General features: G+C 40.2%; 2 protein-coding genes across 3 annotated transcripts; both read left to right on the forward strand.

Moving 5' to 3' along the window:
- The first annotated feature begins 215 nt into the window (after positions 1-215).
- On the forward strand, positions 216-11,200 carry styxl1 (serine/threonine/tyrosine interacting-like 1). The gene is made up of 8 exons (XM_075486773.1): positions 216-371; positions 502-563; positions 3,829-3,928; positions 4,046-4,179; positions 5,152-5,306; positions 5,420-5,523; positions 9,178-9,290; positions 11,069-11,200. The coding sequence occupies exons 1-8, from the start codon at positions 269-271 to the stop codon at positions 11,198-11,200; spliced, it is 903 nt and encodes a 300-aa protein (XP_075342888.1). The 5' UTR covers positions 216-268.
- A 1,297-nt stretch (positions 11,201-12,497) lies between these two features.
- tmem120aa (transmembrane protein 120Aa) lies at positions 12,498-26,960 on the forward strand. 2 transcript variants are annotated; one of them, XM_075486861.1, is made up of 12 exons: positions 12,498-12,683; positions 14,158-14,276; positions 21,067-21,195; positions 21,275-21,334; positions 21,424-21,519; positions 22,387-22,476; positions 22,757-22,822; positions 22,955-23,016; positions 23,643-23,738; positions 24,670-24,734; positions 24,830-24,898; positions 26,424-26,960. In XM_075486861.1, exons 1-12 carry the CDS (start codon positions 12,606-12,608, stop codon positions 26,535-26,537), a joined length of 1,044 nt encoding a protein of 347 aa, XP_075342976.1. In that variant the 5' UTR covers positions 12,498-12,605; the 3' UTR covers positions 26,538-26,960. The 2 variants fall into 2 exon arrangements, with proteins under 2 accessions (XP_075342976.1, XP_075342977.1); XM_075486862.1 differs by having other exon boundaries at positions 23,646-23,738.
- Positions 26,961-27,443: the final 483 nt, after the last annotated feature.

Below are 27,443 nucleotides of genomic sequence, written 5' to 3' on the forward strand. Positions count from 1 at the left end.
GTATATATACTTGAAAAGAAATGTACCTATACCTGTGAATAAACATATGAGCCAGAAATGGATTGCTGTAACTTTAAGACAGCATCATCACCAACCACCAGTAAAACGGAACCCTAAGTTGCTTAGCAACAGAGCTCAGTCAAACAAAAAATGCCCACTGAAGACAGCATGCTCACTGAATTCTATGCCTACACTGTATGTAAACATACTGTTCAAGTGATCTTGAGCTTCGTTGCTCTCTAGTGGCTTTTATATAATTCTCGCTGTGATGCCTATAATCACCTTGTGTGAGTCATTTGAGCTCTACAATCTCCTCAACCAGTACAGCTGTGTTTCAAGACTGGCAGAGATCAACTTCCTGTGTTTGATTGGTAAGAGACTGGATGTAGTTCCACTAGTTCTTACAGGTTCTTTACGCTGATGACTTTGTCATAATTTGATTCTGGTTAGTTGGTTTTTTGCTCAGATTAACTTCAGTTCACTTTTATGTCTCTTTTCCAGATGCTCGTGAAACCCAAGATTACTACATAAATCACGTCATAACAGCTAAAAACATGAAAACGGTATGAGCATCTTTGCATCTATGATTCAGCCACAGACTGATGAGTACACAGTGATACAAGTTTGAGCATTGTAAAATGATGCGGGAACTCCATGATTAGCACCAGCAATACTGCCATCACACCATTCCTTTATTTCAGGAAGGACTAGAAGGACGTTGCTGTTGCTGAGATTGCTTATTATGTGACAGAGTGATCAGTTCTGGACTAGAATATATGTAAAGTTTGTGTATTTGACCAAAAATCACTTGGGTTATTCAAAAAATCATGATATCCAAATAGAGAACAATCAAACATAAAAGTGGCTGAAAACCAAACTATTTATAGCCCCAAAGACACTTAATTTGTCCGTCTTCAAATGATTTCCACTGAACAGCTTTTCTGTCTATGATGGAAAAGCCACAAATTGACATTGATTTTTAATTTATTTCTGGGAGACTATAAACTTTACGATGCTTCCATAAATTGCGTAACAAAAATAAAATTACTTTGTGGAATAAGAAACTGATATTATTTAATATACCCCTGCTGAGTTGTTCAGTAAGCATTTAATTTAGATTTGAATAAAACATAATGGGTGATCCAAAATAACGACATAGCAGAAAGACCACATTGTGGGGCTCTGCACCACAACAGCGATGGTTTCAGTTATTCGCCCAAACCAGTGACAACTTTAAAGACAAGCAACAGATACTTGAGGCTCTGAGACAGAAAGGATGAATTTGACACTCTCTTATCACATTTACGTGACACTAAAAATTATTCATTGTGTTATTCAGACCAAAACTGTACTTTTAAAATGCATATACACATGTTAGTCTGACCAAAGTTGTACGAAGTCGAGTTTCAGACACACCCAGAAATCACAGGAAGGGTTTGAATCATTCCTGCAAACATGCAGGTTGCATGTATGCACGCAACTACACTAAAATGGGCCATGGCACACCAAACATGCTCCAAAACTCCATCTTTTTCTGCTCTAATAAAATCCTGATTTTATAACTGCCGCATCATCTGACAGTCACCATTCAAATAACTTAAAGATGAATTCTGCTATACTTACACGTACCAGCATCTCCAACAGGGAATGTTAGGAGCAGATGGTGGTGCAATTAAATGGACAGGCCAAGCTGTTACTGTGTTTCAACTCAACTGTGGTGTAACCATGAGCTGTTTCTGTTTTTTGAAAACGTAGAAAAATACCATTTGGTCTCCTCGAGGAAAAAAAAAAAAGTTGTTTAAAACAAATTTCTTGCATAAACGGTTGACTTCTCATCTAATGCTAATGTAAGAATCAACAGTGCCTACTTTACTCTAAGTTAGTTAGACTGAGGCTGTGTTCAAAACCTAGAATGCATCAACAACAGTAAAATGGTCTCCATGAAGGGTGGCTGTGAAGAAGCCATTCTCAAGGAAGTGAAACAGGGAGAAAAGGCTGAGGTATGCCAAATGACACAAGAACTGCACTAAAAATCAGTGGCAACAGGTCTGATGCAGGGAGGAATCCTCCCCAGAGCCCGGACATTATTGAAGCTGTGTGGGATCATCTTGACAGAGAACGGAACAAAAGGCAGCCTGGAGAACTATTCCTGAAGACTACTTAAAGAAAGGACAGAAACTTGTCTAAGAGGGTTCAGGCTGTGGTGAAGAATAAAGGGGGTCATACCAAATAATGGGCCTCGTTCCCCAACAATTCTTAGTCCTACTTATGCACTTTATAAGAAGACTGTGGCATTCACCAATGATTTGTCATCCAGGATTTGTTACTACAAACGCTCAGGAGTTCTCTTGTGCGCATTTGAGTGCTGACATGTTTTACCACAATTAGCGCTTGTGTTGTCTTCTGTTGGGTAGTTCATTAGAATACCATGATAAAATGACAGTAATATTTTTTTGCAAATTATTTTTAAAGAACTTTTGGTAATTTACAAAGCATTTTGCTATTTTGAAATAAGCATCCCAGACCTGCTGACAAAGTGGTATATTTACTATTGCAGATCGAGTCCTACAGAAGAAACAAATGTTTTATGACCAATCAGATTTATATGCAGAGAGTGATGAGTACCTGTTTGAACGCTTTAAACTACCTAGAGCTGTTCTCGTGGACCTTTGCAGTCGTTTGGGGCCAGCATTGCGGAGCCATACACAACAGTCCAACTCTGTTCCACCACATATGCAGGTTCTCTTGACCTTGGGCTTTTTGGCCACTCTAACATTTTAGCGGGAGCTGGGAGACAGAGTGGGCATATCAGCCGCGCTCTACCGCCAGTCCTGTGTGCGATAAATCAATTGGCCACACAATACACAAAGTTTTCCACAGAAGGGTGAAGAACAAGTCAAAGTCAAGAGGAAATTTGATTTTAATTGCTGGTCTTCCTAACACCATCGGTGCAATAGACTGCAGATACGTACACGTTAAAGCCCCCTGGTCAGATACATTCCCATACCTCAACCGCAATCAGTATCACTCCATAAATATCCAACTCATTTGCGACTCCCAGAACCACCAGATGAATGTGGTCTCCCGCTTTCCAGGAGGACCACACGACTCCTTCATCTTACAGAATGGCTCTGTGGGCATGTACTTTGAACAAGGAGCATCTGGTGACGCATGGCACAGTGGTACATATATTTTAATGATTAAAATTTTCTACAACAGAGGCTTTTTTTATTATGATTCATTTTATTGGGAGAGCAAGGATATGCCCTGGCCCCCGGGTTAATAATACTACTGACAGCCCTCAGACTCAGCAGGAGGTTTTACACACTTACTTGCTGCACAGTTGAGCGCATGATAAGCATCTTAAAAGAATGCTGGATGTGGTTTCACACGCCCTTTTATGGGCATTTTTGGGTGTTTACCAGTGCAAAGTAGGGACAGATGACACATCCTTTCAAGTTATAAAGATTGACATTAATTAATCAAAGGGCAAAGATGAGCATAATTTTGCGGTCTGAGAACACGTTCATAAATCTGACGCAGGTTTTTCGTAATAAATTTCTTGAGAACAACTTACCATATACCAGAATAAATGTAAGAACATTTTTAAGAAGATATTGGTGTATTAGGCCCATTGACTTCAAAGCTCATTAGAATCTTACAAACTGTATTTCAATGTATGTTTGCTTGTCTCAATAAATCACAGCACATTTAAAAAAACATACTTTTTCACTTCTTACAGTGCTTTAATTAGTCTTTTAGTTCACAACACAAGAAAGGCTTGATTGTAATGCTCTTAATCGAAACTTTGTGGGTGACTCTTTCCAGGATTTAGATGGAACATTCCTGCTGCCAGAAGCCGTGGAGGTGAACAGTATGCAGCATGTGGTGGTATATGACAGCAACACAAGCTGTTTGGAGGAACCAGGTACTCAGTTTAGGTTTTAAAACTGTAACATTTTTAGTTTTTACAGCTATGTCATCTGAGGTCAGCTAATATTTTAGAAAACACTTCTCATCATTTATTGTATCTCTGTATTTGCAGGCAGAGCAGCTGACTGTGCCCAGGTCTTGGCTAAGGCAAGCCTCTGTCCAGTCCACGTAGTAAAGGGGGGCTTTCAGAGGTTCTCAGCTCTGTACCCTTATTTAAGGACAGAGAAGATTCTTTATACTATCACGGTAAATCAAAACAAACACACAAGCCTCAATCATACGCTTGTCAGTAACTTTCAGAAGATTGGTGCACAGTGTCAAACTGTCTACATGGTCTAAATTCTTAAAATATGTTATATCTAAAACTACCTATTTACTGTTTACTTGCAAATATGACACCATTTCATGGTCCAAGCTGTGAGTTTCATGTCATCTCTGGCAAATGCCAAATCTGCAAAAATCTTCTCTTTTTCCTTTGGTTCTTTCAATAACACGGATTGATGTGTGTTAGATTCACACAACAGCTATAATAGCAAAACACCAGAATAAACAGACAGAAACCAGAAGTTGGTATTAATGTGCTTTTGCAAAAGGGAGAAAGCAGAGAGTGTGCCCTGTTGTCAGCTCCACTCACGGACTCTCTCTACCTTCCCTCCCCGCTCTAGCCTTCTTTATTGCATAGTTATTCAGCGGTTATGCGACACGATGCAACAAAATGTTTCACTGGGCATGGGAAGACCAGAGCACCCTGTTTCCCACAGTTCCCTTTAATTACTTTGTATCACACTAAGCAAAGTTCACACACTACATGTCTGTCTATAAAATGTTGTTTAGTTCGAAAACAGCCCTGCCATCATATTGTTAGTCATTGATTTAAGACAAGGAATAATGCACATTGTAAAAAGGCAAAGCAGAAACCAATGAAGAAATTCACACAGAGTAAATATGCTTGATTTCCTGCTCAACTAGTTTGAGCAGAGTCAGCAAATAAACAGAGTAATTAAGCTTGTTTTATAAGCACACAATAATAATTATCCTTACAATGTGATAGCAAGGTACTGTAGCTGTATTGGAATGCGGGTTAATTAAAAAATCTGAAGTTTTGGGAGCCTCGGGACAGTTCCTTGCTAGTATTTGGGGACCTAATCCCCCACCAACAGAAGTTTATTCCAACTGTTCCTAGAAATGACCATTTGATATATTTCTGGACTGTTGCAGGAGCTTGAAAACCTGAAGATTTATCCAGTGGAAATTATAGCAGGATTGCTGTATATGGGTGACCAGAAGCAAAGCACAGACACAAGTATCCTCAAGGACCTAAAAATCAGTGCCATCATCACCATCTCACATCTTACACAGACTGACTCCCTGGAGTAAGGCAGGACCAGATATTGGAAATACAAGAGAAAATTCTCACTGTTATAAAGTTATTCAGATTTTTTTAACAAAAAAGTAATTTCATTTTTTTTTTTAAATATTCTTTAAGATCTAGATCAATGAAGGGGAACCAGGCCATCCTTAACATCCCTGTGGCAGACTCTGTGGAGTCTGATTTATGTTCAAGTTTTCAAAAGATTTGCAGGTTTGTTGGTGAGTATTTGCCATAATTTGTACAGTAAATGTATGATTTTTGGACACCCTAAGTTTTTCAGTTGGTTAAATAGTGATGATGTTTTACAGCAAACCATGAATAGTGTTAGCTCGATTCTTTAATTGGAAGCCCAAAAAGAAGCTGGAAAAATCTCAAGTTAAACAAAGTATTTATTGGTGGTCACATGTAAAGTATGGCAGCGTTGGACTCACAGAGCGACAGGAGTGACAGAGCTCCCGCAGGAAATCCATCAGATGAGCCATCAGATATCCGGAAACATTTCATATTTATGAACCTTCATCTCACAGAGGTTGTACTTACACTTGATAGAGTATAATTGGACAGTTTTTAGTGACACAAGCAGGCCATCCACCGTCTTTGTCATGTTCTATGGATGAGATAAATAAGGTGTGTGTGAGACTGTTGTTTTAGGCGTGTATCTACTGTACCTGACCTATCTGACCTAATAGAGACGCTTTATCTGACCCAGTTCTTTTATCCCGCTATGTCATCTTGAAGTCTTGGACATACATTGCGTTTGTATGAGCAGAGTGGAAAAGTACAAACTAGGAACTTAGATTATTTAGTAAAATACAGAATATGAATACATAATGTCTAAGAACAAAGCCAATTATAACAATAGTAATGATAATGATTACAGGCATAATTGTAAAAATATCATACAGAGTGGTGTCATTTAGCATATTCAAAAGCTAATATGACAAAGCTAATTTGGCATAATGAAAAACACTGATTCAATTCAATTCATTTTATTTATATATAATGTCATCTCAAGACACTTCAATGATATAGTCCAATTCAAGCCAATTAGAGTCCAATTCATTGTAATAAATCAAATCAAATCCAATTTAGTAAATTCAGAATTATATTCATACATACAAAGCCAATTCAAAAAGTACAGCAACCGCATAAAAAGTAATGGAACATAATACAAAATAACATTGAAATTAAATTTTCAAAACAAATTAGCAAAGCACATAACACATGAACAATTACAGTGACTCTCAGTTGCTCCATGTCTTAATTTTTGTGGAAAATTTGGAAGCAATTCTGTGGGCTTTTCCCAGTAACAATACACAGAAGAACACCACGTTTCTGACAGGAGATGGTTGTCTGTCCTTCCGAGCAGAGCCAGCATCTTCCTTCATCCACAAAAACTGGGAAGTGAACAATTCGGTCGTAGCAGACATCATCCACGGGTCTTGGGGTTGTTGGCCTTTAGATGCATTTGATAGACACATACTCCTCTCTTACCTTGGATGGCCATCCCCTCTTCTTTACATCATGGATGAGTGCATCTGTGACATCAAGCCTGAAGCTCTCGAGCTTTTCGAGCTTTTGTACATTTTTGACATATCTGCGACAGCGCCATCAATTGTTGATGGCAATGTCAGCCATTTGCTAAAAGAGGCACATGTACCAACAATGGGACTTTGAAGAAGTGCGGTATTACACCACTATCATGTCAGCAAGATCAACTCCTCCCATGTGGACATTGTATTGCAACACAGTGTTTGGGCAAGTAATAGGAACTTTGATTTTTTTCCGCTTTACAGAACTTCTTGACTTCTTGGAGAGGGCTTTCAGAAGTGCAGGAGCTAGCTAAAGTGATTGGGTTGTTGTCAGCTCATTTGTAAGTGACCATTGTCTCATCTATGGAGAACTGGTTCTCACTTTCAATTTCCAGACACTTCTTCCTTATGTGCTCCAGCTCTGGTGTTACTTTGCAAAGTGGGTCCTGAGAGGGCTCTGATGTCTCATTATTATGAAAATGGATGAATCTGGAGAGGCATTTGAACCTTTTTGGGCATCACATCAATGATTTTAGAATAACGTGTGCTTTCTGTCAACATCCATTGATGGCTTTCTTACCACACCAATAATTAGTTTTACACCAACAAATGACTAGAGCCCATCCAAAGTGGTGTTAATGATGGCTCCAATTAGCTGACATGAGATTTGTCTGCTCAGCAATATGCTGAGAACAGGTCATCATTAACAAAGTACCTGAGAAAACACCTCTTCAGGGACTGTGAAATTACTGGCAGCTCATGTTGACTGATTCAAATCTTTTCTTGGGCTAGCTACAAAGAAAAAAAATAATTTCATGTAGTATATGCACAAAGTTATCAATGAAATTTACTGTTTATGCCTTAACTTTTAAAGAACAATTTACAATGTTATGTAGCAGCTATACTCCACACCTCTAGGAGGCAACGTAATGGTCGCTACGCCTTTATTTGGACATTTTAACTAAAATGATGAAACAAATGGATTGCACCTTCAAATTTTCTGTAAGTGTCCCACAGTGAAAGCATTGCCTTGCTCTTCCTTGGCTCTTTTGCACGTTTGATCTATCTCCTCTTGCTAATCTTCCTCCTCACTCTCCCCCTCACTGTCTCTAGCTAATCCTGGCTGATGATGCTTTCCTCGTCATCATCATGTCTGGAGTTTGAGTCAGAAGAGCTTGCAGGAATCTCATCTATAACTCTCATCCTCTCTCTCATCCCTGAAATCACCGTTTTTTTGTGTAAACTGAGCTAACAGGGATGCCCTGCTGAAAAAATATAGATTAAAAAAAATAATAAATGTACCTGAGTATGACAATATTTCCCTCTATTCTAATTAAAATGTATAATACTACATATTGATCAATTTCCTCCACCTCATCTGTCAACATATCCTGCTGAATACATCATTTTCAAAAGTGGCTAAATAACACCACATACATCGTTGGACAATTTTTTTTCCTTATCAGTATATTATGACAGTACCCATAAGAAGTTTTATAATATGATGATATTGTTTAATTGAGAATAACTGTGAATAAAATGCAATTACTTACTCGCTTATCATCAATTCCTGCACCATTGGCAGCCATTTTTTTTCTGGACAGGTTGATGAAGCGGTGACAGACAACATCAACCATCAATCATGCTGAAAAAATATAGATTAAAAAAATAATAAATGTACCTGAGTATGACAATATTTCCCTCTATTCTAATTAAAATGTATAATACTACATATTGATCAATTTCCTCCACCTCATCTGTCAACATATCCTGCTGAATACATCATTTTCAAAAGTGGCTAAATAACACCACATACATCGTTGGACAATTTTTTTTCCTTATCAGTATATTATGACAGTACCCATAAGAAGTTTTATAATATGATGATATTGTTTAATTGAGAATAACTGTGAATAAAATGCAATTATTTACTCGCTTATCATCAATTCCTGCACCATTGGCAGCCATTTTTTTTTCTGGACAGGTTGATGAAGCGGTGACAGATAACATCAACCATCAATCATGTGAAATTGACAGTTACACCAGACAAGACTTTTGATAAATGAACTTAATTGGACAAAAACCACCACACTCCCTACAGGAGAATAAAGAATGTGTATCTTCTGGTGCACGTTGCCTGTTTAAGGGTTCAATGAGTCGGCTATTTGGTTGGGAACCATGGAAAACACGTTTTTCAAAGGACAAAAATATGTGATATTGATTGCATGAATATAGAAATATTTGACTTTACTGCATAAACTAAAATAATCTTCTTTTTCTTGCTCATCTTGATCATCGTCACGCTTTGTCTTTTTCTTTGTATTTTTTTCCCGTTTCAAGGTTCACACATCAACGTGGGATCACGTGTGCTGATCGTTTCTAGGCAGGGAAGAAGCCGCTGCAGCGCTGTGACCATTGCCTTCCTCATACACCACTTCAAATACACGCTGGAGGCAAGCGGGATTTATTCAGTTGGATATGTAGACAAATCGCGGTCCTTCCTGCTAAGAATGTCTGAAAACTGCAAAAAAAAAAAAAAAAAAAAGGTGTTAATGCTTCATTCTGTTGAGAGAATCTTCCAGTGGATTATTCAAAATAGTCATAAAGGAACACCATTTACAAATGTGTGTGGTTTGTGAGCAGTACTGGGTACTTACAAATGCACATTCTAAAACACACAAAACTCATTATCCCTTGATTCATTGAGCCTTCAGATAGTCTTCAGCAGGTAATTAAATCCCTTTAGCTCCACAGTGGCACTCTTATCGTCCTTAATGCTACTGCCAACTGATTAGAATTTATATTGTCTGTATTTGCATTTTCAAATTCAAGAAATGCAAAAATATGTGCATAATTTTGATCTGGTACATCTATCCATCAGTACAGTTCAATACAGTTCAGTTTTATTTATATAGCGCCAAGTTACAACAAATGTCATCTCAAGGCAGTTAAATAATACAGTCCAATTCAAGCCAATTGGAGTTCAATTCATTGTAATCATAATCCAATGAAAGCCAAATAATTCATTTCAAAATAATCCAATTCATTCATATATAGCCAATTCAAAAACAATTTCCTCATTCAGGAAACCAACAGATTGCACTGAAACTTCTCTTCAGTCCAATCTAAGTGTGCCTGAGGCGACTGTGGAGAGAAACGACTCCCTTTTAACAGGAAGAAACCTCTGGCAGAACCAGACTCAGGAAGGGTGGCCATCCGCCTCCACCAGCTGGGGTTTGAGAAGACAGAAAGGGGGGACAACAAACACTGTAACACCATTCAAAGGATACCTGTTGGAACAGGGAAACACGAGTTAATGACCGCAATAATGTCACATGTACATAATATCATTTGAGAAATTAAACAGGTGAAAAAGAGAGTAAAGTGAGGAAAGGTGTGTCAGATGAGGCCCCCCAGCAGTCTAGGCCTATAGCAGCTTAACTATGGGATGTTTCAGGATCACCTGAGCCATCCCTAACTATAAGCTTAATCAAAAAGGATTTCAGTTTTCAGCCTGGTCTTAAAAGTGGAAAGGGTGTCTGCTTCCCGGACATTTACTGGCAGCTTATTCCACAAGAGAGGGGCCTGATAACTGAAGGCTCTGCCTCCCATTCTACTTTTAGAAACTCTGGGAACCTCAAGTAAACCTGCAGTTTGCGAGCAAAGTGCTCTGTTAGGAAAATATCTTACAATGAGATCTTTAAGATATGATGGAGCTCGATCATTAAGAGCTTTATATGTAAGGAGAAGAATCTTAACAGGGAGCCAATGAAGAGAAGCTAAAACTAGAGAAATACGATCTCTCCTGTTAGTTCTCATCAGAACTCTGGCTGCAGCATTTTGGATCAGCTGAAGGCTTTCCAGAGAATATGTGGGACAGCCCAATAATAAAGAATTACAGTAGTCCAATCTTGAAGTAACAAATGCATGGGGCAGTTTTTCTGCATCACTCTGAGACAGGATGTGGCAATATTTGGCAATATTACATGCATTTGATTTTTACAGTCTACGATCAGCACAGAAACTCTGATGTAAAAGTTTTGGTTTTACTCCTGGTTCCATCAGTTCAATTATTACAATGTCATAAGAGTATCAGTCTTCTCATCTAAGAACGCTTATAAGTGTATATTCTAAGATAAGATACGAAATAACTCTCGAAACACGAGACTGTTTTTTGATTGTCAAAAAAAAGCAGCTACACTGAAATTCTATCGGTTTTGTCTTTTTCCAGGAAGCCTGGACATACATGCTGAAATGTAAACCCACCATGAGGCCCAACACGGGGTTCCTGCAGCAGCTGTCTGACTGGGAGCTTCACACCCTGGGGAGGAAGCAGACTGATATCTCCACGTGTGACTTATAACAAAAGAAGCAACAGTTAATGCTGCAAATTTCAGTTCACCTCATGAAATAAAGACTTTGCATTAGTTAAAGGGACATCTGTCTTTTCTTACTTTGCAAGGTAACTTAGGTATGCAAGACGGCAGCAAGTTTAAAATTATTATATGCATTCTGTCAAAGAAAGCAGTGAGATTCATCTTAATTTGTAATTTTGTGAAACACACCTCACTTTTATAAAATTAACCAAGACAACAATGTTAATCATAGTTCTTTTGACTATAAATAATAATTTGACTAAAAAAAAAAAAAAAAACTATTAGTAATCCCTGGAGGAGAGACACAAAAAGCACCCACGAGTTCTCACCTAAAGTGGGATGTAAAGCAGTTTAACATATAAATTAAACTGAAGGGATTATTTGAATTATATTTCAACAAAAGAAATAAAGGTTTCCAGTGTCATCTGGTTGGAAAACAGTTGTTACTAAATGTTTATATATTTAGTAAAAAAGAAGATGACAAAGCCTTTGTCCAACACACAGGATCTCCTCTGTTTGATTATTTTATTTTTTCATTCATTCATTAAGTCATTTATAACTGTGGACTTTAAATGTCACTGGTTATGGAGCGGTCCATACATGACTATCCCAGAGGTACTGACAATATTGGCATTGACAGGTTCCCTTTCTGCAGAGTTACATAACATCTGGTCTAAAAATACAGGCCACATGTCATTGAGTAATTTATTGGCCTGATAAATACCTTGGGGGACAGTTGGTACCCTCCTTGCATAGAGCCTGTGAAGCAAAAAATAACTATGTCTTTGACATGTGTACTTGCATGTGCATAGATGTGTGACCGCCATGGTTTAGGGTTAAGTGCTAAAACCCGTGTTTGTGACAGGGGTTTAGTAAGAAAGAGGGTGATTCGTGTGAGGCTAAATACAGGGTAGTAAACTTTCACATACACAGAAACGCTTTTCATGGCTGCTGTTTCTGATTGGCTGAGAAGCGACACCAATCACCAGTGTGATATATGATTGGACGAACTGGTTGCCACTAAGCACGCCTATCAAATAGTAAAGCTCACGATAGTTAGCACAGCTTGATCGGATACGTTCTCAAATTAAAGCAGTAAATTAGAGCAGCTCTCAAGCTCATTTTGAGGCAACGCAGCAAAGCAAACGCAGCTTGAACTATTTCACTTCGTTTGGGTTACATACTGAATGACATTTAGTCATGAAACAACACAGCAACCCGGACCTGTCATATAATGAGGCTGAAAATAGTCAATACTTTTATAATGAAGGCAACAACAGGAAGTCAAATTCTGTGTTGTTGTGGCATTGATGATGACAACAGTACAACTGTTGCACAGCAAATCTTGATTATTTCACAACTCCAGTAGGTTACCAGATGTCAGGGTGAAGGATGTTGTTCAGTCCGACGGGGTTGCCTGAATGCATGCGAGAATGGCAAGATTTAGAGAAAGACTACCAACAAATTCAGGTAAGCTGGTGTGTCTACTTACAGCCGACCATAGTGTGCCCTGTCCGGGTAAGCTAACAGTCAGGGTGGGTGGGGACGCATGCGACGGTGGTACCCACCCTTGTGAGCTGAAGATAATTGTCTTGTGCCAGCTAAGCGAAAAATATATAATCACGAAAAGTCCGACGGAAACATATCGTGGACTGCTCACACCTAAACACCTGGCGTTTTTGTCGCAATACAACTGTTATTGAAAAGCACCTAATATTTTAGTTGGTGGTGGTATTCGATAGCTTAATCCTTAAATCTGTAATACAATAATGAGCTTATTAAACAATGACGAAGGAAGTGCTGAGACCTATATTCGCTCTAATGCACTGCGGAATGATTCCTTTTAGGTAGCAAATAAGCTAATTAAGGGCTTGTATTTCCATTTCTACTCCTTCATATCTAATATTTAGAGGGAATTGCTGTTAGCTCAACTCAGCTTTCCTCATCTAAACGCTGTAGTAGCAAGTCACTTACAAGAGATCATTTTGCAATGCAGCTCATCTCATCAGTTTTTGAGACTTTTGTTTGCCAATCATAAAAAAAGTTTAATAATAAATTAGTTTATAGAAAGTCTCAGATAATTTCTACCCCCTTCAGACTTATCTTCAGGGTCATGTGGTTTGGAGAGACCAGACTGACCTTTGTAGCTGTGATGAATTGTTGAAACAATCTCAAATTCAGGAAGTTGCAATAGTTAAACTCCACTTATCCGTTGAAATTTTCTTTATATATTTTTGTACTTTACTTAAGTTTTTATTTCCTTGTTTTCCTGCCACACAACATTTTCAAAGTGTCAGTTCTTTAATATCAGTATCTGGATGTTTCTATCATCCTGTGTCCTTCAGTGCTAACAAAATACTAATGCTCCCAGATTACGGCAATTAGACCTCTGATTTAATTCATTTATCTATTTATTGTAGAATTTTTATGGAACGTGACTGAGCTAAAATAGAGTCTGTGGTCTACTGTTGCAGCATGAACAGTCCATGCAAGTAGCAGGCGGCCAGTTAGTATGACTGCCTGCTTCCTATCTGTAATGTGCAGCGTCATAGCATGTCATAGCTAATGTCACATCCACTAAACCAGGTCTGTGCCTGAAGAATACCTCATCTCTCTGAGACTGTAGGTGGTGCTCTGCAGATTCATGATGGCAGATTTTGCTCATGATATGTCTCGTGCACATAAGGGGGGGACGGGACACCTTTCGGACATGTTAACAAGGTTAAAAACATGACTTTAATTGGTGGAGGACCTAAATAAGAAATCTGCCCTAACACAGTGATGTTTGGGCATGCCGGCAACAGCTACTGATCATCACTGTAAAGAACCTAGTAGCATCTTTGTTTTCTTTTTTTTGTGCCCTCCCTGCTCTGCTGATATAATATTAGTAATGTTCAAAAGTTTGGCACGGCACAATTCCTCTTAAATCTGTCTGTGCCTCCAGGACACTCACCGGCTATACAAACAGAAGCTGGAGGAAGTGTCAAAACTCCAAAACAGCTGTTCCAACGCTATCGCACGCCAGAGGAAGAAGCTGAGAGAGCTGTCTGCGTCGCTGGAAGAGTAAGTACTGATCAATTCGTTGAGTTTTACCTCTGAGTGGCATTCTCTCTTCTTGTAGCAGCACTGTGTTGGTGTTTAAGAGCATAGGGGATTCTTTGTTGTGTAGCTTTTAAAGCAGAACGGTCTCCCAGCTTCCCTTTAGCAAGACACGCACATGGCGTTGTTTGAATGGTTGGGATATGCACACAGTGTGCAGAATAAAAACGGCTATGTGAATGTGTGTGATGGATGTGGCTCATGGTGTAAAGCATTTTGAGTGGTGACCAATACCAGAAAAGCACTAAGTTATTGCAGTCCATTCAATTTAGATCTGGACTGGAAGCAGAAGGCAGCATCTGTTGCTCCAAAACCTATAATATGTTGTTTAAAGATGGATTCGGTAGCTTTGGTCTTTAAGAATTATCACCACAAGGGGGCAGAGTTTTACCTGGTGAGATATTTTTCCATTCCAATTCAGGATACATTTTTATTGTCATTTTCTAATGTATTTGCATACCTAAAAACAACGAAAATGGCATTTAATTATACTAAATAATGATGGATTTAATATAAACACAAGAAACTTGTGCTAAAGAAAATAAAAATAAAATAAAATAAAGGACCAGACTCAGTGAAAAATTCCCTACACTCCGTATTATATAGATCAATGAGCAGTGCTGACCAACATATCATTGGGGTCATCAGGTGGGAACCTCCTTTCATCAGTGTTTCGTCTAGTTGGGCCCACGACACCTCCAGGAGGCTAGACAATGGCTGTGTTCGAAACCGCCTACTTCTCCTACTATTCCTACTAGTCATACTTTTTTAAGTTCCCGGATGTACACTAGATGCATACTAGATTCGCCGAAATGTTGAGTATTCATCATGAGGTTACTTGTCACACTCAAACTACCCAAGATGCAACGTAACGTGACGTCGCCCATCGCCATTTGAACGGTCAAATTCCAGTGTTTCCCACAGAATTTTTGGAAACTATGGGGGGGGGTAAATCCATGTGGCGTGAATTTGTGCGACTGCAGATTTTATTTTATTTGATTGATTTGCACACATTCATTCAAATAAAATAAAAAATACACAATAAAACACACCAAATTAAAAAAAAGGAATGTGTGCTGGAGATGTCAGAAACCCTTGTGGGCTTATGAGGAAACCTCATCTTGTCATTAAAACCCAATGATAACAATTGTAATAGAAAATATTTACAGGTTAAAACTAAACTTCATGAAAAATATGAATGGATCATATACAGTGAGGACTTATGCCTTTTTGAGAAACTTGAAAAGGTTTTCCTTGATAAAAAAAAGGGTGTGGGAAGTACACAATGAGTTCAGGAACACATCAGAAGTGGTTTGGTGTTGATATCTTTAAAAACAAGAGAGCTATTACAAAATAAAAGTCTAAAATGGAATTAACTATGCACACTGAGTAAATGTTCTACCTAAAATGATTTTTCTGGAAACTAAAAGACTGTGAAAGCTTTATAGTGAGTTTACAAACCCATCCGAAGTGGTTTGGTGTTCATTGGTTGAATATCCAGTGAGAACAAAAAAAGGCGTTGCACTTTTGCGACGGTCCCTAAGCGCTCCGGCTGCCGTAGTTCACTTAGAAATATATTCGGCGCGGTTATTCTGATCTTTCAGGCTTACTTTGGTGAGTTGATAAAGCCTGTGGTATATTAGTCTTAGTTTTCTGTAAATATTAATACCATCCTGAGGCTAATTGGTGAGGTTTTCGTGACGCTATTACAATTACAAAGCTGGAAAATAGGCGAATGTCGAATATAAAACCAACTTCACCCCGCTCCGCCTAGTCGGGATGGTTGAACCACACATGCGGGACGGATGAAACACCTTATTTTAAACAGAAACTATTGAGCTTACTATTTTTTTAAGCAACATACCGGACAACATACTAGTGTACTCGTCATTGCTCAAATTTCACATTATTTCTCAGAATATAAATAGGTCAAAAAAATATGTTTGTCAACGAAATCACGATGATTACAGCTGACCTTTATGCATGCGCACCCACTAATCTATAACGTGTGTCAATCGCCCCGACAGCGACTAATAACACATAAACCTTTTTTGCCACTAAACTTCAAAACTCTGACATTGCACACTTTAGGACATGTTTAATTACTAATTCACCTGTTGTATAGTCATATTGGTTGGTTTTCGAGGAAATCGCTGTGTTTCCAAAAAAAAAAAAAAAAAGTTTCCTCAATGTATGGGAAACACTGAATTCCGTTAACGGGACGAGAGCAGTCAAAACGGCATAACCGGAAGTGCGTTGCTCATTGCGGCTAGCTTTACTAGCGGCGAATTCGTGGGAACAAAATTGTAAATAGCCGGTATTTTGTCAGATTTTCAACACCTTGGGGGTCTAAATGACTACTTTCTCGCCTGAAAATGTGTCAAATGTTGCTAAAGTTATATATTTACAGAGTTTATAGCTTAAGCGAAATCAGCTTTTCAGGCCGGCTGATTTCGGCTCGGGCAGGAGTGAAGTGCACTGTTTGTAAAGCCCCATACACACACGTCGCTGCTATTTACTCGCTCAGCGAGTGAAGTCAATAGAATGTCTATGTGTTCACGCGAGGCGAGGAGGCGAGTAGGCGAGGAGAGTACAAGCGAGTACAAGCGATGCGATGTGGGCGGATTCCGAGATGAACATATTTCAACTTCGAGCTACGCGAGTAAGCGAGTAAAAGCGAGTAGCCAATTAAAATGCAGAATACAGATTATTGACAGGTGACGTTCCCCCAGTTTTCTCCAAACAGTGGCCACCCAACTTCTACACACCAAGTCAGCAAAAGCACCCAAGCGAGTGGCGAGTAGGCGAGTGAGCGAGTAGCGAGTAAATAGCAGCGACGTGTGTGTATGGGGCTTAAACGCTCTGCATACTATCAGATAGATGAGTATGCCGTTTTCAAGTATGTAGTATGCGGTTTCGAACACAGCCAATGACCACTGGCGTCCCAGAGTCACCCCCCTAATGCCAGCCAACACTGCCCCTCACACCACAACAACCATAATCTACCTCAGCCTCTCACCAACTGCACACCAGTTACAGCAGGTGGGGATGCAAACCCTGGTTCGGGTAGGGGAAGAAATAAAAGAGGTAAGAAAAACAGGAATGGGATTCAAACCCTGGTTTGGGTAGGGGTAATGAAAATATAGAGGGTGCCAGAGGTGGAGGAAGGACAAGACACACTAGCAGATTCAGCAGACAAACTCACCTAAATAGTCCTATAATCACTAAAATACCAGCAAAAACAAAGCCATACAACTCACTCTCACCAACTGCACACCAGTCACAGCGGGGTGGGGATGCAAACCCTGGTTTGGGTAGGGGAAGAAATAAAAGAGGTAAGAAAAGCAGGAATGGGATTCAAACCCTGGTTCGGGTAGGGGTAATGAAAATATAGAGGGTGCCAGAGGTGGAGGAAGGACAAGACACACTAGCAGATTCAGCAGACAAACTCAGCTAAACAATCCTATAATCACTAACAATGCCAGCAAAAACAAAGCCATACAACTCACTCCAAGCCAACTCACCCAAAATGGCCGCCTGGTTTCAAAAGGATCACATGTGCCAAACCCTCCACTTAAATAGCTTGAACTTCTTCTTTGCTTTTTCAAAAGTCTGTTTACCCTAAGTGCCCCCCCTGCTGGGCCCCCAGCTGCTATTGCATCTTCTAATCCAAATCCACTGGCTGGATTTTACTGCTTTATCTGAAACCTCCTGCACTATTTTCCTCACACTCTGTCCACTTAAGGCTGAGTTATACTTCTTTTAACTGCCCTTGCGCTTTCTTCTTGCGCGTATGTTAAAGGCTCGAGACGTTTATACTTCATTTAGCTTTGTCGGCGCTTGCGTGTGCCGCGTGGCGATTCACCGCCAGGACAGTAGGTGCAGTAGCGGGTTTTTTCAATGACAAGCCTACTATGATGAAAGGAAATTCACCGCCAGGACCTCTTCGAGTGATTCATGCTTCTTCTTCTTGTAAATAGCCGGTATTTTGTCAGATTTTCAACACCTTGGGGGTCTAAACGACTACTTTCTCGCCTGAAAATGTTTCAAATGTTGCTAAAGTTATATATTTACAGAGTTTATAGCTTAAGCGAAATCAGCTTTTCAGGCTGGCTGATTTCGGCTCGGGCAGGAGTGAAGTGCACTGTGTGTAAACGCTCTGCATACTGTCAGATCGATGAGTATGTCGTTTTCAAGTAGTAGGCTTGCGTCTTTTCTTGCGTGAAGTTTAGAAAATTGAGGTGACACACGCAAGCTCGCAATGGGGGGCTTGCAACCGCGCAAGGGCTTGCGTTTCTTCTTGCGTCTTGCTTTGCGTCTTGCGTTAGACTATAAACCAGGCTTTACACCCAGCTCCCTCAACAATGAGACAACAGACTTTGCAACAAATCCTCTACATCCTACTTCCACTGGACAGATTCTAACCTTCCATCCTCGCTGCTCTGCTTCTGCCCCCAACTCCACATATCTAAGCTTTTTCCTTCCTCCCAAGGAACAGTCAGCTCTATGAAATAGACTCTCATTCTACTCCTAGACCACAAGACTATATCAGGCCTTAGGTTTGTAGAGGCTATTTCCTGGGGAACAACGAGCTTATTTCCTAAATCTACCTGCATCTCCCAATCACAAGCATCCTCCAAGCTGCCGTGCCTCCTTATCGTCTTTTTACCTTTCTCCCCCTCTTGAACAAACTGAATTGCAACTCTCTGTGCCTTGGACCCTCCTAAGTTTACCTGCCTTCGTTTATCTTCAATACCTGCAGCTAAACTTCTTAATACTTGGTCATGTCGCCATGTATACCGGCCTTGTGACAGACTAACCTTACAACCTGACAAAATATGCTTTAGAGTTGCAGTACCTGAACATAACGAACATAACGGGTCTCCATTTACCCAGAGTTTTAGGTTCTGGGGAGTTGGCAATACATCATATGTTGCCCCTATCAAAAATCTAATACTCCTTTCCTCCATACTCCACAGTTCTTTCCAACTAAGCTTTTTCTTTTCTACACCTTCCCAATTCACCCACCGTCCCTGCTTAGCCTGAGCCACTGCCTTTGCACCCCTTAACATTTCCTCCTGTCTACGAATCTGCTCAACAACTAGCTTTCGCTTCTCCTTGGGACCTGCTCTACTCCACACTGGTTTGCCTGGGCCAAGCCCCAAGCCTCCCCGGCCTATTTGCACATTACCCACAATCTCTGTATGTCTAAGAGTTGCTTCTGCCTCCTGAGCTGCCAATTTTGGTTTCCACTTCCTCCCCTTGGTTGGGTTTGGAACCACCTTACTGACTACCACATCTTTACTCCCAGCTAACAGGAGCTCTGTCCTAACTTTAGTACATTTAAACTCCTCTACTAGACTAGATACTGGGAGCTGGAGTATGCCTTTCCCATACAGTGCCACAGTACCTAAACATCTAGGAACACCTAGCCACTTCCTAATATAAAAGCTAACTAATCTTTCCATTTTTTTCTACAACAGATAATGGAATCTCATACACAGACAGTGGCCACATCAACCTAGGAAACAATCCAAACTGCAGACACCACAGCTTCAACTTTCCTGGAAGCTCTGATTTATCTATTCTATCCAGTCCCTCAGCAACATCTTCCTGAAACTGCACTGACTGCTTTCCATCATTCACGTCTGCCTGGTACCACCTGCCTAAACTCTTTACTGCCTTTTCCCTTATTATTGGAATGCTTTCTTCATCTATTACAAACTTTCTATCACTTAATTTCCCTCTAATTATGAAAATGTAGTTTGTCCCCGGAGTGTTAGGACGTAGTCATTAGCCCGGACAGTGGCTTGAACAAATTTAGGGCCCTATTATATTAACATTTAAATGGTCAAAAGTATTAAAAGCAGACTTTAGTGTATGCCTGACAATATTTTTCAGTTTTTCATATTATATTTTTTTGTGTATACAGATTCACAAAGAACCTACCAGGCCATGTGCCCACCTTCAGATTTCCTAAAGTCTTACAGAGATGCAACTGAGCACCAAGTTCAGGGATCACCAGCTGTGTGAAGAAGAAATTATAACTTCTAAATGCAGTATAATGAGTGAAAACCAGCGGTATACACATGCTCACAAGTCCTTCTTGTTTTTTCATCATAGCAGGTGACAAAGAGAGGGGGGAAAAAAACCTCTTATCGGCTCTGCAGTCTGTAGATTCATTCTTGGCACATTTAATGCAAATGAAAAAATACTTGGAATGACAAGAAAACAGCCGGGTAACAGCTGATAATGACACGAGCAGAAGCTATTTCTTGATAGCTCTGTGATCTGTGATCTTACTGCTGATGGTACGCGGGCCAGTCATGACAACACAGCTGATTCAGTTTGCATTGAACTATTAGCTTGTTTTTTTTAGCACAAGCATCGTCGCACACGTGTTAACTCTGTGAGAGCAAAGTTTTAGCTCCAACATAAAAGGCATCCACAACATTAAAGCTTAAAGTCTACTGCACAGAAGAACAACAGCACTATTGGACTCTGTCAGCCTCAACCCGTCATATCGCTCAGTATTACGAATCACAAACTTCGCTCCGATGATAGATTCTATCAACACAAGAGCTTAATGAATCCCGGAATCCCTTGGCCATCGGCCCCTGCTGCTTTCCTTTGCGGGTGAGAAGCCAGCGAGGGAACATGCCATCCTTTTGAAAGAACGCTGTGGATACTCATATGTGCAGTGATGTAATTGTGTCTTTCTTTTTTCTTTTTTTCTTTTTTTTTCCACGATCAGATGCAAAGACAACCATCCAAAGGCACACTTAAATCCGGAACAGGATTCCATCTCTGAAATCAAGGAGTCCATCAAGGACAAGACGAGTGCTTTCTCTGAGATGGAAGCTTTTCTGCCAAAGAAAAATGGGTATAATTCTGTCACACGATGTGCAATGATACGTTTAAGCTTTCAGCATGACGAGTGACCGACGCCTCTTCCTGTTCAGGTTATATCTCACTCTTGTTTTAGGAAACGTCAATGTGACACTCCTCAACAAGCAGGCGAAGTAAGTCACCTCAGTGCTCTGCTTGCCTCTAACGGTGCAGCTGCCTCACCCTCACGTGAACAAACCTCTCTTTTGGTTTCACTAAACAGATTTGCCTACAAAGATGAATATGAGAAGTTTAAGCTGGTCCTCACTGTCATCCTCTTCATGTTCTCCTTCACATGTCGCTTTTTGTTCAGCTACAGGTGAGACTTAGCAGCACTTTGTTTAAAGGGATAGTTCGCCTCTTTTGACATGAAGCTGTATGACATCCCATATTAGCAATATCATTTATGAACATTGACTTAGCCCCCGCTGCGTCCAGTGAGCCGAGTTCCAGCTGAGTTTTGGCATTGACGAAAGTAGTCCGGCTAGTTTGCTAGGGTCCCGAAAATAAAGCGTCTTGCTTCTCAAAACAATATGCGTTAAAAGAGTAATACATTTGCATCACAAAATAGTCCCTCCAGAAAAAGTCAGACCTCACAATCGCTTGGCGCTATTTCTCTCTACCTTTGTATCACTACGAGCTGTGTAAACTGTGCAGACCGAAGTGCAGACCGAACAGTCCCCTGCTTCCGAGCAGTAAACACCGTAACCGGTGCGGCTATCGCTAGGTGGCTGAACGCATTGATATCAAGGGAGGCAAAAACAGCGCCAAGCGATGTGAAGTCTGACTTTTTCTGGAGGGACGATTTTGTGATGCAAATGTATTACTCTTTTGAACGCATATTGTTTTGCGAAGCAAGACGCTTTATTTTTTTAAACCCCAGCCAACTAGCCGGACTACCTTCGTCAACGCCAAAACTCGGCCGGAACTCGGCTCACAGGACGCAGCGGGGGGTAAGTCAATGTTCATAAATGATATTGCTAATATGGGATGTCATACAGCTTCATGTCAAAAGAGGCAAACTATCCCTTTAAGTTCGTTGGTAAAGTTGTAATGGAATGGCCCCAATCCTTTGATAAATGCACGTGTAAGTAATAGTAATTGAATACAGAAGCAGATATTCGACAGTATTTGTGCTCATTGAGATTACGAAAGGTGTTACTCAACCTATTTGCTCATGTGTCAGAGTCCTGGACGCCCTGTTCAACTTCCTGTTGGTGTGGTACTACTGCACACTCACCATCCGGGAGAGCATTCTCATCAGCAACGGCTCAAGGTCTGTGGCAGTTTTACTGTTTCATGGTGGTCATGAAAGGGGTCTTTCTCAGGGTTTTAATAAGATCTTCAGCTCATTTAAGCCTTCTTCTTGAGTAAATATGTGACTTTTTGTGGCAGTGACATGCGGGACACTACATTATTGAAAAAAAATATCTTAATTCTCTGAAGCTTGATTGCTCGCTGTCACACATCCTTTATTTGAATCCATAGCACCCCTTTACAGGGCATTAAAGCTTTGCCAGCCTCTTTAAGTGTCAGTGTCCTCTGTGTTTTTTCAGGATCAAAGGTTGGTGGGTTTTCCACCACTATTTGTCAACATTCTTGTCCGGAGTCATGCTCACTTGGTGAGTGGTTTTTCGGCTTTTTACACTCTCCACGTGTGTGTAGAAACATTCTACGAGCGCACCGGCCGCTGGGTGTTGAAACCTTGTTCTTCCACGTGTCAGATTCTAACCTGATGTGGTCTTCATCTGCAGGCCTGAGGGTGCCCTCTACCAAATGTTTAGGAACCAGTTCTTATCCTACAATCTCTACCAAAGTAAGAGATTCATTTAATTTCTTTATTTTAACCCTCTTAAAATGAAGCAGCATCTTCTTGCGACCCCTCAACTCAGGATATTATTGTGTGGAAAGACGAATTGCGACAGAACAAAAAGGTTTTTCCGTGCTTACAACATTTGTATTAGTGGAATGTGCATTTTTTTTTCCCTTGAGTCCTAAAGCATGAACAGTATTTAGTATTTCACAATGAAAAAGACTAAAAGGAAAACATTTGTGTAAATAAAATATAACCATAGTGTACCATACAATACTCTGTGCTTTGTTAACATGCATGAGTAACAAAGTAAAGTAACTGATCTGAATGGAATGCCACTGATACCACTGATTAAAGCAGCTAGTATTTTGAGGCGAAGTCATTTTGCTCTATAATTTACTGCTAATATAAATGATGTATTTACAAGGCTTGAACCAAAAAGCAATCGCAAGCACACAGCAACTTTAGAAGCATAACTAAGGTAATACCAGTGTAGGCACATAACCTCATAAAAGCACTGCGGACACAGACTGTGTGTCCCATACCTGCATTTATAACATACATCGGTTTAACTGGTATTTTTATCCTGTCATTTAAATACTTTTTTGTTTTCTTTTCTGTTTGCAAAGTAGGCTTTGTCCAGTTCCTACAGTACTACTACCAGAGCGGCTGTTTGTACAGACTCAGAGCGCTGGGTGAGAGACACAACATGGACCTTACAGTCGGTGAGTGCAGGCTGCCGCTGGTCACTTCACGCATACGATATGAGAGGTCACATTATAAACTGACCAGTCTGGTGTCAAGGTTGATTTTAACCACACTGTGGCTGTGGAGTGTGGGCCACTTTGTTTGGCCATCTCTTTGGTCTGGATGTGAACAGAAGCCTACATCGGCAACTTTTTGGACGATGTGCTTGTGGTAGAAGAGCGTACTCTTTGACTGAGTGACACAGTTATGAATTATACAAACTTAAGTTGAGTCAGCAGTACCAAAAACCTTAACAAGTACACAATTTACCTTACAATATGGCAGATATCACCTCCTCCTCACCGCTTTCCGAACACTCCACTGTCAGCAAAAACTGTCCCCATCAAAAGACGTCAAGTCATGCTGAAACCAGATCACAACAGTGTGGCTTTGAGTTGCTTTTCTTGAGTGAGTGATTCCCCGGGCCAAGCATGTTGATTAGTTTGATTGAGGTTGATGTTTTGCTTCATAATGGAATTAATTTAGAAATGAGCTCCACTTCACTGATTCGAAGGAGTTGATGACATATTAGAGCCAGCAGCTGTATTTCACATCAGGGTATTTCTGCCCTGGTTTCAGGCTGCAGTTGTTGCTTCTTTTATTGTTTTGGTTGAACACATGTGTGACTCCCTTCAGTTAATACCGATGGCTTTGCTGATTCTGGGATTTTCCATCCAGCCCACATTTGTGGTTTTGAGTGAAGTGTCTCAACAACTATGAAACTGTCACAAGTTGTGAACCAAAGTCCACGTCCTCATTAAGACAACTTGTGATCACTCTGATGACATTTGATCTTGTGTGGTTGTAACTTTAGTTTGACTGTGAAATGTTTCCATTTGAGTAAAAATGATCGTGACGGACAAAGTTGATGTCAGCTCAGTGACTCCTCTCTCCTCTCCTGGTGTGTAGAGGGTTTCCAGTCCTGGATGTGGAGAGGCCTGACCTTCCTCCTCCCTTTCTTGTTCTTTGGCCATGTGAGCACCTTCTATCTTCATAGTGGCCTCTGGGGCTAATTTATGTAGACCTTATTTGAAATGGACATCTGTTTTTTACTTTTGCTTTGTTCCAGTTTTGGCAGCTCTACAACAGCACGACGCTCTTCAAGATGTTCCAGCTCCCAGAGTGTAAAGAGTGGCAGGTTTGTTCTCATGAGAAATGAACTCCTCTCATGTCAAAAACTTGTAAAATAGTGCCCCCAAATTTTTGTTTTTTCCTACCCAACAAATATTCAGATAGGAGAATGTTTATGGCGTGATCTTTGTGCCACCAGGTTGAGCGCGCAGTGACACTGATTTGAGGGCACAGATCTATCTGAAGGAACAATAATTTTAAGCGTGTGCGTATGAATCTCACACACGCTCGCTCATAGGTGCTTGGACACGCGCTTAACTCTGACAAACTGCTCGCTCGAACGGCTCACTCTGCTCGCGCTCGGCTCTATCTCTCTGCTAGCTCGCGGCTCTGTCTCTGCGCTCGCAACTCTAAGTTGTATGTAAATGAGCCACGCCACCAGCCAATCACTGCAGTCTGCAGTGCAGACTCAATTGAACTTCTACCATCACCCTAAAGGAATTAAACTAGATATTATATTTTTTTGTCAAACCAGTAACCATTACAGATTAAACCAATAACACAATTGATCAGTTTAAAGTTTAAAAGTTTAAAAAACCCCACTGTGGGTCAGCTGCTATAGTTCATAACTTACTAGGTAAAAACAACCACTTCATTACTTCAAACATTTAATTTCCTAAGCTGGTGTAGTTTTATTTTTCTACCGTTTTAGATTTTGATCAAATCAAAATCAAATCAAATTTATTTGTAGCACATTTCATGTACAAAACAATTCAAAGTGCTTTATATAAAATAAAAGCATTGCAGCAGGGAGTGGAAGAAGCATTAAAAATACATAAAAGAATACAAAGAGAAACAAGTAAAAAAGTTGATGTTAGGTTTCTTTCTCTAAAATATTTGTGACCTATCCCTGACACCCTACAACAGTAATCAGTAACTAGCTAGCACCCAACTACTCCAGTTCTAACATGATTATTACAATTCTTCCTCTTTATTTTTTTATTATTTATCACACAAATACCAGTCTGTGAAAACTACCAGTCTGTGATTGGCTGGTGGCGTGGCTCATTTACATACAACTTAGAGTTGCGAGCGCAGAGACAGAGCCGCGAGCGAGCGCGAGCAGAGTGAGCCGTTCGAGCGAGCAGTTTGTCAGAGTTGAGCGCGTGTCCGAGCACCTATGAGCGAGCGTGTGTGAGATTCATACGCACACGCTTAGAATTATTGTTCCTTCAGATAGATCTGTGCCCTCAAATCAGTGTCACTGCGCGCTCAACCTGGTGGCACAAAGATCACGCCATAAATGTTCAGGGTCGCTCCAAGTTATTGTGCAGTCTAAGCCAAACATGCAGACATCATGAAGGAACTTAAGTAATCAGCTGTGAATCCTCCGTAAATCCATTTAAAAGTCAAAATAAATCTTTGAGGTGAACTTCTGATTGTCAGATGAAGCATTTTGTTTGAGAGCATTATTTGTAAGTCAGAAATAACGGAAGTCAGAATGACAACGGAAGCCATGATTTATGCTTATGCCAAATGTATAATTTCCATAAGCATATGTTTTGTCTTCTTTTTGCCTTGTTGTGCTCTAGGTTGTGATGTGTGGTTGCTCTTACATGGTACTCTTCATGGGAAACTTCTTCACCACACTCAGAGTGGTCTACCAGAAATATATGAACAACCAGGAGAAGTCCAAGAAGGTATAAGACTGCAATAACGAACAGGACGAAATCACCAAAAAATGCCTCTTGTGTACAGATTGCAGGAAGTGAAGCTCAAATATTTTTGTCTTTTTGTGGACCATTTCCCCACAATGTATCCTCCATCAATGTGCTTTGGGTTTCAAGTCTCTTTCATTTCATATTTGCATAAAGTGTGATCAGAACAGCTTGCAGTAGACGTTTTCACGCTGTCTGACTGTTACAGTGTAAAGCTTACTTCTGTAAGCGGGTTTCAGTGGGATTGTCTTGTCTCTTTCAGGAATGTGCAACTTTGGTAAGAACGTGTTACTGATTAAAGACTGTTTTACTTGAATTAAAGTAACTAAAGATCTGTAGTTTGTTACTCAGGAGCTGCTGTGTCTGTTAGCCTTACAGAAAGTGCTTTGCTGAATAAAACTATCCTCTGTACGCTCCTGTGTTTTGAGTTTCATTCTGAGACAGCGGTCTCATTAATGGGGAATATATTTTCAACTAACACACTACAGCAGGATTAAATAAGATCCATTTTGTATCATATATATATATATATGTATAACCTTAGTGCTTACTGTTGAGGTGTATTTTCAAGCAAAAATCAGTTTTGTTTTTTTTCGCTTGATGCTGGTTGTTCACAGCGCCTGTCCTTACATCCTTCCGATGTAAGTGATGGCAAATGAAAGCTTCAGTCTTGACTCCATGTAAAGATGAATCTAGATATTTGACAGGAATTTCAGTCATTTCGTGCAATACATAAATTGGCCACAAGGTGGAGTTATTGAACTGTAGCAGCCAACATTGTAGACAACGAATACCGCCGCCATGTGAACACACTGGCCCTCATTTATCAAGCCGTCGTAGAAAGCATCGTAGATATGAGCGGAGAACTCGTCGTACGCAGAAGCTCAAGTGAGA

This window comes from Odontesthes bonariensis, chromosome 16, assembly GCF_027942865.1.
Source record: "Odontesthes bonariensis isolate fOdoBon6 chromosome 16, fOdoBon6.hap1, whole genome shotgun sequence".
Lineage (NCBI taxonomy): Eukaryota > Metazoa > Chordata > Actinopteri > Atheriniformes > Atherinopsidae > Odontesthes > Odontesthes bonariensis.

Coding starts and splice junctions, on each gene's coding strand:
- tmem120aa (XM_075486861.1), top strand. CDS start 12,606: ATGTTGTTCAGTCCGACGGGGTTGCCTGAATGCATGCGAGAATGGCAA. Junction 21,335..21,423: donor CTCCTCAACAAGCAGGCGAA/GTAAGTCACCTC, acceptor TTCACTAAACAG/ATTTGCCTACAAAGATGAAT. Junction 23,017..23,642: donor ATCCTACAATCTCTACCAAA/GTAAGAGATTCA, acceptor CTGTTTGCAAAG/TAGGCTTTGTCCAGTTCCTA.
- styxl1 (XM_075486773.1), top strand. CDS start 269: ATGCCTATAATCACCTTGTGTGAGTCATTTGAGCTCTACAATCTCCTC. Junction 372..501: donor CAACTTCCTGTGTTTGATTG/GTAAGAGACTGG, acceptor TCTCTTTTCCAG/ATGCTCGTGAAACCCAAGAT. Junction 9,291..11,068: donor ACTTCAAATACACGCTGGAG/GCAAGCGGGATT, acceptor GTCTTTTTCCAG/GAAGCCTGGACATACATGCT.